General features: G+C 41.2%; 1 protein-coding gene and 1 long non-coding RNA gene across 4 annotated transcripts in view; one reads left to right on the top strand and one right to left on the bottom strand.

Moving 5' to 3' along the window:
* LOC134031211 (carbohydrate sulfotransferase 15-like) overlaps window positions 1-6,371 on the top strand; it is a 69,496-nt gene extending 63,125 nt beyond the window's left edge. The window contains exons 5-8 of one of the 3 annotated variants that reach the window (XM_062474756.1): window positions 481-637; window positions 3,995-4,151; window positions 5,136-5,283; window positions 6,027-6,371. In XM_062474756.1, coding sequence (XP_062330740.1) covers window positions 481-637; window positions 3,995-4,151; window positions 5,136-5,283; window positions 6,027-6,229 — 665 coding nt within the window. In that variant the 3' untranslated portion in view covers window positions 6,230-6,371. Of the gene's footprint in view, window positions 1-480; window positions 685-3,994; window positions 4,152-5,135; window positions 5,284-6,026 lie in introns of those variants that run through there. The other 2 variants (XM_062474757.1, XM_062474758.1) reach the window with 2 other exon arrangements.
* Window positions 4,574-6,093, bottom strand: LOC134031233 (uncharacterized). The gene is made up of 2 exons (XR_009931858.1): window positions 5,018-6,093; window positions 4,574-4,848 (listed from the first exon to the last, which is right to left on the bottom strand). It is a non-coding gene; the product is annotated as an uncharacterized LOC134031233 (long non-coding RNA).
* Window positions 6,372-11,713: the final 5,342 nt, after the last annotated feature.

An 11,713-nucleotide genomic window follows, 5' to 3' on the forward strand; every position in this document is an offset into this window, starting at 1 on the left:
TATATCCATGATGAGATTGTTCACTGGTCTGAAATTCTGGTCTGTTCTGGAATACTTTGAGGAATGACCTTGCATGATTACTTTGTGACAAGACAAAGTAACGATGAGTTAAAGTAATTAATTCCAGTATATCACTCACAGTTGGAACATTTCTGAGTTATTTTTTTGTTGAATTAACTTGTTTTGTCTTTCTCCCTTGCTATTGTTTTCACTGCTGAGCTTTGTGACCACTATTAGTTTATCAAAATTTCATATGCAATTATGGTACTGTAGCGTCTGCAGTATATTCAATTAGAACAAGGAGAGCACAAACGTGTTTCGAGAGTTTAATGTTTAAAATGTGTTTGTGTGGGTCTGTTCTTTGTGTGTGTGCTTGCTTGTTTGTGTGTGTGTGTTTGTGCCTTCCTGTATGTGTGTGTGTCTCAATGTCTGTGTTAATGCATGTGCATGCTTGTAAATGTGCATGTGTTTATTTCCCAGGAGAAGCCAGCGCATCCACCATGTGGGACAACAATGCCTGGGTCTATTTCTATGACAACACCACTGAGGGGGAGCCCCCCTTCCTCATCCAGGATTTTGTCCACGCCCTGCAGCCCGATGCCCGCTTCATTGTCATGCTCAGGGACCCTGTAGAGAGGTGGGAATCTCTCCCTCCTCCATCTCTCACTCAATCTCTCCTTCCAGGTCAGAGTAAATCAAACAGATGAATGGCCCAGACACGATCCAGCCAGACCCCCATACACGGTGCCCTGGACCAGTAATCCCCCTCACAGTTGACACTGCACAGAGCACAGACCAAGAAAACCTAATCTCTCGCTTGTTTGAATTTCTTGAAATATTCCAGACATGTTGTTGCTAAGGATTTATAGCCACAACTCAGTCTGCATCACCTAGGTTTTGATTTGATGTGTTTGACAGAGTTTATTTGAGTTGATTGCCTGTAGCTGCTGGGTGTCCTCCTTAACCGAGGAAATGTATTCCCCCACACATGGCAATTAGTTTACTGGATGTCTTAACATGATTGCGGTAATGGGTTTTGCATGTCTAGCCCTCCAGCCAAAGAAGACATTTCTGGGGAAATTAATGACACACAAAGCTATTGCTGGCATTTTATATTTAATTTCAATGCTATGCACTTCATCAAAACAGAATGAGGTAAAGACGTACAGTAGTACAGTAGATCACATTACTTTTCAGTTTATTGGGTGTGCTTTGCCTTCGGCAAGGGCACAACCTTTGTTCTCTCACATATATATTTGGGTGTGCTTTGCCTTCGGCAAGGGCACAACCTTTGTTCTCTCACATATATATTATTTTTATTCTTTTTGCCCCACTAAAACTCAGTCAATATTTGGCCTACATAGACAACCTATGTGTCAAAAGTTTCGTCTTGGTAGCGATTGAGTTGCTTCTATTGGGATTTACGTTCCGTTGTATGGTTTAAGTGGAAATTAAGTTTTTGTGGCGAAAAGTGAAGCTAACGGTGGCTAACTTGCTAGCCACAGTCAATGACGCTACTTACGTCACTAACGTCACGAAAACTCGCGTGACTACCTCTAGCAGAACATTAGTTTAGCAGCTCGTTAACTTCTGGGAGATAGCTAAGCTAACTGCTTTACTGCAAGGCAGCTGCAGAAACGCCACAAGCAAAGAGGCCAGGGTGATAACTATTTACTAATTTTACTTTGTGATATGACACACAATTGTGACATGTAATGTACAATATAAGCTGATTTTATTAAGGAAGTACATCTACTTTCGGAAGTATTAGCATCATGACATTAGCCTCTGTTGCCCGGGCAACACATAGCGTCACTGTGTCCAATCCCGACCGGTTTTTAGCTAACATTCTGATAAAATGCCACTTCAAATATTGATCGCCACGCTTCAACATCTCCAAACTATGCGATAAAATCTCAATTTGACTGTATACCACCACCTGCTGGATGTTTTGTTGAACTCTTCTCAAAGTTTGCTAGCCCCCATCCCTTCCTCCCCTCGACTACAGATCACGTTACACATGATCGTGTATTTTCATTGGCAAGACAAAGTAGTGTTAAGCTAGCATTGAAATACATTTATATGCTAACCCATAGTAGCAGTACGATGACAACACAGACACACTTGTCAGAGTAAAGATCATCGCCCAAGCGTCGCCCGAGTGTCGCCGAGTGGTCTTTCGGCCAAAGTAACTTTCCTATATTATTTAGACATGTAAACGTCCATATATGTTCATGAAATTTTACACGTAGATTGTTTGGTATGCCTGAAATAATACTACTTACACTTTGCTGGCGATAGCAAAAGAAAATGCTGGCAAAAAGACCGGAAACTGAGTGTCCAAACCCTGTTCGGGTTTGGACAATAGTAGTTTACAGCGGTCGGGATTGTACACAGTGACGTTACTACAGTGGTCTATGATGCATCTGTTTTCAATCGTTAAAATAAACATTCCTCACAAATACATTTTCGTTGTAGGATTTATTATGACATTACATTACAAGTAAACGATTTGTGGGTGAAATTATCATTACCCGTGGTTTCAAACCAGTGTTGCTCACTGCAACGCTGTAGCCTACGCGAGACACTACAAAAACATCGACACAGCTGTAGGAAGTCAAACGGCGACAGAACATGTTCGGCACTCCCCTTACTTAAACCAAAAGTCTATGTAACTACTAACCTTAACTTCATTGCCACAGCCTAAACTTTGTCAATCTGTTCATGAAAATAATTAATTTCAGCCTAAACCGTACAACGGAACGTTGAATCCAATTCAACCAACGCAATCGCTACCAAGACGAACGAACACAGCAGTAGTCTAGTACTGTACCGTAGTAGTACAATTTACCTGGGAAGCTTCTCCACACAGGGCTATATCGCACTTGGCGTTGTTACTGACAATGATCGCTACCAGTGAGCTTTTTATGAAAGCGATTTTCCACTAAATAAATGTCAAGCTTATTTACGTTTTTGAGGGCATATTTTCAGTTAGCAGATGGTACTGTTTGAATCGCGATTCCATCTTCTACTGCCGGTAACGTCGTAGAATAATCTTCAAAGGGGGTTCTTTATTCATGAATGAATGCAATATGAGTAGGCTAAATTCCTTAAAATATCACGAGAAGGGAAAAACTTAAAATGACGTTTAAGTCATAGAGATTAGGTCAATTTTTACACCGGTCTGCCAAATGTATTCGTTTTGATTCAACTATGAGGCTGCCTCTTGCAGGGGAAATGAGAAGACATCTATTTCATTCTACACTTCACTCGTATTTTCAGTTGTAAATGAGCAGCAAAAAAAAGATGCTTTTAAATCTATGTAATCTTTATAAATAATAAGTATGCATTTTTATATAAAATATACAGAAATATCAGTTGTAAAAATGTCATCCAAAAACGGACCCCTGTGCAACCGACGCAAGCAAGCACACCCTACAATTTCCCCAGAAATTGTACCCTCTCTAGTTTTTTATTGCTGTCTGTTTCATTATTGTCAGTAGTTCCAAGTTAAAACCACAAGGTTTTCAGATAACACGGTAACATGGATGCCCAATGGAGTTTTTTTCAGCACAACTTTGACACCTGTTACATTGTTGTTTATATGTAGACTGTTTATATGTAGTCTACTGTACAATAATCATCATGTATCAAACACTTTGCAAGCTGTTTTCAATTTAAACTTCTCAAACAGTAATTAATACAGTTAACGTAGAAAAAAAAAATCTCCAGTTTATATTTTTTATCTAACATATTGTATGAAATTAAATTAGGGATGAGAAGTGCATAGTTCCAACAGTACTTTCATATATATTACACAGATACAATGTAAGTGCAAATTGATAAACAATTCTGTTGGTGCAGTCAGATCTCAAATAAATTTCATTGTCATCAATCTCAAATATGTTTTATTCTTAACATGTCAAACTCTCAATATGTACAATGTATTTGAACATTAACTTAATGTCTATTCCTGTCTGATTTTCTGTACCAGGCTTTACTCAGACTATCTCTACTTCGGGATTGCCAATAAGTCTGCAGAGGACTTCCACGAGAAGGTGTCAGAGTCTCTGCAGCTTTTTGAGGGGTGCCTTACAGAGTACAGGATGCGTGCCTGTGTGTACAACACAACACTCAACAATGCAATGCCAGTGAGTGGAGGTGTCTCTCTTGTTGTTTCTCTCATGTGGCTTCACACTAAAGGCAGGGTGGGCAGGGATTGAGATTGTTCTTCATTAGCACATGTTGTATGTCATGTGGAGTGTTTTCCATTAGCAAGGGGGTTGAGGCAACACCTGGAGAAATTCTCTTTCTCTCCTCGCCTGGCCCTTCCCAGCTAGGTCCAGCCCGCTCTTGTGAGCGAGTGACACCAACTTCCTGTGGTCTCACGTGTAGGAGCTCAATACTAGAGTTCAGCCCTGGGGTTGAAAACACATCCAGTTTTCCGCAGATTGAGGCCCTATCGTCCACTTGCTGAGTCTCTTGCCAGACCTATAGTTAGACGGCCTCTTCCCTCCCTCCTTCCATCTCTACCCTCCAACTCTCCCCTTCATCCCTTTTTGGCCTCCACCCAACCCACCATCCCTCTCTGCTGGCTTGAGAAGCTTTTATTTTCCCCTTTAGGAGCTGGCACATTCTCTTCTCCGGGCCTAATTGTGCATTGGCTGATATATCTCTGAGTTATTAGACCATGTGAGCTGCATTGTGGGGAGCTGTTGTGCTTGTGACATATTTGATAAAGGCTTGAGAACAGACAGCTGAGCAAGGAATTTAAAGAGGAATCAACAACAACAACCGAGGAGAATCATATGCTGTCTGATGAACCTCCAGTTTGAGTGGCCATTTAGCCTGGAAAAGATGTGAGAAGAATGTGTTTAAAGATGAAAACCATTTTTGATATTCTACTTTGACAATTACACTTTTATTTTTCAGCTACAATCCGGCCCAGATTAGCTATAAAACAATCAAATGTCAATAATCTCCTCTAGCCCCTCACTCTCTCCTCCAGTTCCCTTACCCTCTGAAGACTTTGTAACGCGCCTGTGTTCCTTTGTCAGTTGTATTTCTATGCTGAACAGGAAATTGCTTGGACTGGGAGAAGTCTTTCAGACTCTGTCTCTGATGTGTGTCCACAGGTCAGGTTGCAGGTTGGTCTGTACATTGTGTACATATTAGACTGGCTGACGGTCTTCAGCAAAAATCAGATTTTGGTCCTGCGCCTGGAAGACCATGCCTCCAATCGGAAATACACAATGCACAAAGTCTTTAATTTTCTCAACTTGGGTAAGTTCAGTTCAACAATAGTCTGTGTAAAGATGCCAATTAAGGAACAAAGCTACTAGAGACACACAGTATATGTTGTCTTTAGTACCCCCCTTATGAAGGTTACTATAATATTGCAACCCACAATGCACGGCATACAGTGTATTGTTATGTTTCTACAGTATACCGTCAGGAAGCGGTCAGTTCTAGTCTAGCATCAAACCTGCCTAGCAACAGACTAACAATTATCCTGTCCACAAGAAGAACAAAACCCCTGGTTTCCATCACCTGACCTGCTCACACTCAGCAGTCAAGGTTTCACTCTTAATTGGGGAGGTGTGTGCATGTGGTGTGCACGCTTGCGGCCCTCCTGTCACACCTGCTCAACCCAAGCTCTAATTGCCCCAAATCTCTGCCTCCACTCTTAAAAGGGATGCCGGCACCAGCAATGGTGTGATTGGCTCCACAAAGTATTAAGTCTGTATAATGCTGCGCTAAGCTATGTGGTGAACTAGCAGAGTAGTTTCCAAGTGCAGAGGTAATTGAATGTTGTTGTACCAAAAGCTATTGGCACAACAGGCCACTTAGCAGCCCTGATAATGGAAGATGTCTACGGAGACCTCATCTAGGAGGAAAAATAGATGGTGGGGTAAGGATGGGTACGGACCGTCCTGAGCAAACCTTTTTTTAACACTCTTTAAAAACTCTCTGTTTTTCTCTATCTCTTTCTCTCTCTTACATATGTGTGGGCATGCATGTCACAGGACCATTGACGGAGCAGAAGGAGGCAGAGATCACCAGAAGCCCAGCGTCAAACACCAGGAGACCAGCCGACAAGAACCTGGGACCCATGCTGCCCATCACCAAGGAGATCCTGAGGGACTTCTACACGCCATTCAATGAGAAATTGGCCAAAGTGCTCCGGAATGACTCGTTCCGCTGGGAGAGCTATTCAAAGCTTGTGTAAAGAATGACCACCTCAAAAACCACTGACACATTTAGTAGTCCCAAATAGTTTTTGTTTGTTTCATATCTCCTAAAGTGCCCATGAGAATTAAAATCCTTCTATTTAAATGAATACTTAAGTTATGATGTGGAGATGAAACAAAGATGGGGAAATAGCACAACTCCTTTTTGTACTGGATTTTTTGTGGGTTGGGGGTCTCTTTTCGAATTCAAAAAAGCAAGCACGCACCTTATTCTGACCGGATGAACATTAAACAGTGGATTCCAAGTGGAACAGGCTCTGGTGTTATCTTTTTAAAGATGAGTGTGATATTTGGGTGGATGATTGCTTTGAAGGAGCAAAGACAACCAATCAGCGTTGAAATTATTGGGTGTGCTCAAGCCTTCGGCGAGAGCACAACCTTTGTTCTCTCACATATATATTTATTAATATTATTTATTTTTGCCCCCCTAAATCTTTGTCAATATTTGGCCTACATAGACAACCTAGGTGTCAAAAGTTTCGTCTTGGTAGCGATTGAGTTGCTTGTATTTTTATTTACGTTCCGTTGCATGGTTTAGGCTGAAGTTAAGTTTTTGTGGCGAAAAGTGAAGCTAACGGTGGCTAATTTGCTAGCCACAGTCACTGACGTTACTAACGTCACTACGTCACTAACATCACGAAAACACGCGTGACTACCTGTAGCAGAACATTCGTTTCGCATCTGTTAACTTGGGGGATAGCTAGGCTAACTATAGCTTTACTGCAAGGCAGCTGGAACGCCACAAGCAAAGAGGCCAGGGTGATAACTATTTACTCATTTTACTTTGTGATGTGAAACACAATTGTGAAATGTACAATATTAGCTGATATTATTAAGGAAGTAGGCCCACATCTACTTTCGGAACGGTAGTCTACTATTTCACTGAAGCATTAGCATGACATTAGCCTCTGTTGCCCGGGCAACACACACTACAGTGGTCTATGATGCATCTGTTTTCAATCGTTAAAATAAACATTTATCACAAATACATTTTCGTTGTAGTATTTATTATGACATTACAAGTAAACGATTTGTTGGTGAAATTATCAGTACCTGTGGTTTCAAACCAGTGTTGCTCACTGCAACGCTGTAGCCTACGCGAGACACACTACAAAAACATCTACACAGCTGTAGGAAGTCAAACGGCGACAGAACATGTTCGGCACTCCCCTTACTTAAATCAAAAGTCTTTCAATAGGTGAAACTATCTGACTACTAACTTGAACTTCATTGCCACAGCCTTAACTTTGTCAATCTGTTCATGAAAATAATTAATTTCAGCCTAAACCGTACAACGGAACGTTAAATTGAATTCAACCAACGCAATCGCTACCAAGACGAACACAGCAGTAGTCTAGTACTGTACTGTACAGTAGTAGAATTTACCGGGGCAGCTTCTCCACACAGGGCTATATCGCATTTTGCGTTGTTACTGACAATGATCGCTACCAGTGAGCTTTTTATGAATGAGCGATTTTCCACTAAATAAATGTCAAGCTTATTTTGGGGGCATATTCAGTTAGCAGATGGTACTGTTTGAATCGCGATTCCATCTTCTACTGCCGGTAACGTCGTAGAATAATCTTAAAAGGGGTTTCTTTATTAATGAATGAATGCAATATGAGTAGGCTAAATGCCTGAAAATATCACGAGAAGGGAAAACTTAAAAGGATGTTTAAGTCATAGAGATTAGGTCAATTTTTACACCGGTCTGACAAATTTATTCGTTTTGATTCAACGATGAGGCTGCCTCTTGCAGGTGAAATAAGACATCTATTTTATTCTACACTTCACTCGTATTTTCAGTTGTAAATGAGCAGCAAAAAAAAATGCTTTTAAATGTATGTAATCTTTATAAATAATAAGTATGTATTTTTATATAAAGTATACAGAAATATCAGTTGTAAAAATGTCATTCAAAAACGGACCCCTGTGCAACCGACGCAAGCAAGCACACCCTACAATTTCCCCAGAAATTGTACCCTCTCTAGTTATTATTATTATTATTAATCATCTTCCTCTCCCATTGGAGTCTATGGCAGCCCCTAGAACCGTACGGTAAAAAGTTGTGAAATTTGGCACACTCTTTGAGGACAGTCCCCTCTTTATTTTCACCAAGTTTCATGTCTCCCATTCGAGCACTCTAGCGCCACCAACGGGTCAAAGTTGGACTTGTGTTTACACACGTAACTTTTGAACCGTATGACCGATTTTCCAATATGAGGTACCGTTGGATTTCCTGGATCAAGACGAGTTCAACACACCCTATGACGCCAATTTCCGGTTCCGCCATTTTTAATTTTAAGGAAAAACGTTTTTTCGCTTCTCCTCCTTCAATTTTTGTCAAATCTTCCCCAGAATTGGCACACATTATCGTCACAGCAACCCTCACTAAAAATTTCGAAAGGATTTTTGATTTTCAAAAACGGTTGTCCGGTACAGCCAATCAAAATAGGCAGCAAAGACACCAAACAGGAAGTTGGGTCATATCTCAGCCAATCCTTGAGAAATCAACACCAAACTTGGTATGATGATTCGGAACCCTCATCTGAGGGTCAAACAATTTGGTGTCATGTGATCACTGGGCGTGGCCGCAGGATGAAAAAATGTGTTTTGGCCAATAACTGTTGATTTGTTTGCCTTTATTAAATGATTCCTTTGTCTCATGATATCTTGGGACATCCCATGTGTGACACATGATAATTTGTGATGACAGCCGAATTGATCCGGCCGCCATTTTGAATTACTGAAAAAAAAAAATCTTTACTCCTCCTACAAATGTATTCCAATCTTCACCAAATGTGGCAGAGATCATCTTCAGACCAAGCCTCACAAAAGCCATCATATGTTCTTTGGATTTTCAAAACCGTTTGCCCGGTAAGGCCAATCAAAATGTGCCGTTAAGCCAGCAAACAGGAAGTTGGTATCTACATCGTATCTACATTTACATTTATGCATTTAGCAGACGCTTTTATCCAAAGCGACTTCCAAGCGAGAGCTTTACAAAAGAGCATAGGTCACTGATCATAACAACGAGATAGCCCCAAACATTGTGAGCAGCCAAAACATGAAGCATACATTGTGGAAAACCAAATAGGTGCCAAAGGGAAGAACCATAAGAGCATGCAGTTAAACAAGTTACAATTGAACAACATGAAACTCAAAAAGTGCAAGTGTACCTGTAGAAAAAACAATCAACAGTAAAAATATTTCACAGCGAGTACAAGAATTTGAAACCGTTACAACTAACCAACAAGAGCAACAAGTCTCTCAATACGAGTCATTGTGATCCTGGAGGAAACTAACATCAGGTCCAGCCAAGCATTCCTAAGTGCCGTTGTACTCCCAGAACAAGTGCGTCTTGAGCCTTTTCTTGAAGGTGGGGAGACAGTCAGTGTCCCTGATGGAGGTGGGGAGTTGATTCCACCATTGGGGGGCCAGACAGGAGAAGAGCTTGTGTTGGGACCGGGCGCTCTTGAGCGGTGGGACCACCAGACGGTTGTCAGAAGAAGACCGAGGTGGGGGGGGGGGGGGGGGGGGGTGTAAGGCTGGAGGAGACACTTGATGTAGTCGGGTGCAGTCCCGTTCACCGCTCGGAAGGTCAGTACCAGAGTCTTGAATCTGATATGGGCCGTGATGGGAAGCCAGTGGAGGGAGATGAGGAGCGGGGTAACATGAGAGCGTCTGGGTAGATTGAAGACCAGACGGGCCGCCGTGTTCTGAATCATCTGGAGAGGGCGGGTTGCGCATGCTGGGAGACCGGCGAGCTGGGAGTATCTCAGCAAATCTTTGATGGATTCACACCAAACTTGTTGCGTTATCTCGTAACCCTCTTCTGAGGATGTCTAACATGTTTTATGGGTCATTTGACTGCTTGGCCACCTCATTGCTGCTTGCAGCTATATTTATAATTACATTTTCCTAAATAAATCATTGTGTATAATACTCGCTTATCTCTCACGTCTCTGATCTGCCCTACTGTCATAGAATTCACTACTTAAGATTAGACTGATTATTACGAAGGCTATTATTCAATAAGGTTAAACAATGTTTCCTGTGTCCCTTTAACAAATAAGAGGTGGTGCCCCCAAGAACTACATACTTTATTATAAATTAAGTATTGCTAATCTTAACCGTGCAAACCCGCTACAATACATATTTGGAAACTACAAACTCCCCTGAATACAAATCTGTTTAAATCACTCATATCTTCATCACAACTGAAGTTACATCATTTAAAAGTTGACCTGTGTCAAAAAGTGATAAGGGACCAAATTGCATTCAAAGATTCCACTCCGTTTCATTCTAATTCTGTGGCGAATATGGAAAGGAAATAATTTTGTTCATAATAACGTTGTGAATTTAAATGTCAGTTTAACCTTTCTGGAATCCTGTTAAATTTGCCTGAAAACGCCTAAACAGCATACCCTAAGTAAATTGAAAGCTGTTGTTGAACCATTTGGAGTACATGCATGTAAATGGTCTCTTTTGAAAGCTGACACTGAAGTTATTTACCCTGTTGTCAGGACCCCTGTTAGTCCTACTAGTGTTGAGTAATAGAAGCTTGAACACAAGGAAAGTTAAAGTTTCTATTTCCGCCTAGATTTTGTATTGAAAACAGAGGCCTGAAGAGGCCTAGAGGTGGTAGGTATTAGCTGGAAGACAAAATTGGACCACAGGTTGAAGCCTTACCCAATTCAAATCAAAAGTCAAACATAATACCACAATATATTCATATTTGACACATGTTTTTATAAGAGTACATCCAGGCGTTTTCTAAAAGGGCCTTTTGGAGACTCCAAAATGACCCTTTGTAACCAAGGTCAAATACTTAGGATAAAAAGTTATTATTTTTCATAATTGTTATCTCTAATGAAAGGTGGTACTTACAACGATCATATACATTAGCTAAATCCCTAATTAGTATTACTGAAACACAAAAACTGAAGCATGAACACATTGGAGTGCTTTATCTGATTCCCAGGATTGGCGCACAAAGAACACTGATTCTGTCAACCATTCAACCATATTGCGCAATCGACTTTTATTTTGAAGGCTCCACAGAGGCTCCACAGAGACATACATAATACATATGAGGTATTAGCATGGGGGGGGGGGCGTGCGGGGGGGGCGGGGGGGGGTTGGGGCAGGACGCACAGACCTAGTTGGCTTTAGAGGGATGTCAACGGGGCATGGAAGCTCCTATTGGGTCAAACAAGGTGTCAATCGAAAGGGCAGAGTGTAGCGGACATTTTAAGACCATCCACTCCTAAATACTCGAACCACATCTCCTCCTATTTTTTTATTTCTCTCTCACATTGGTGAATATATAGTATATATTTACATTACATTTATTCATTTTAAGGTAGACAGCAATGTATGAGATAAAGGATGGAGATACATTTTGAGTGGATTTAGGGGAGGGGCCTCGAGCTCCGACTTTGCGGGGAGGCCTCTGCAAA

This window comes from Osmerus eperlanus, chromosome 12 (assembly GCF_963692335.1).
Source record: "Osmerus eperlanus chromosome 12, fOsmEpe2.1, whole genome shotgun sequence".
NCBI classification, from domain to species: domain Eukaryota; kingdom Metazoa; phylum Chordata; class Actinopteri; order Osmeriformes; family Osmeridae; genus Osmerus; species Osmerus eperlanus.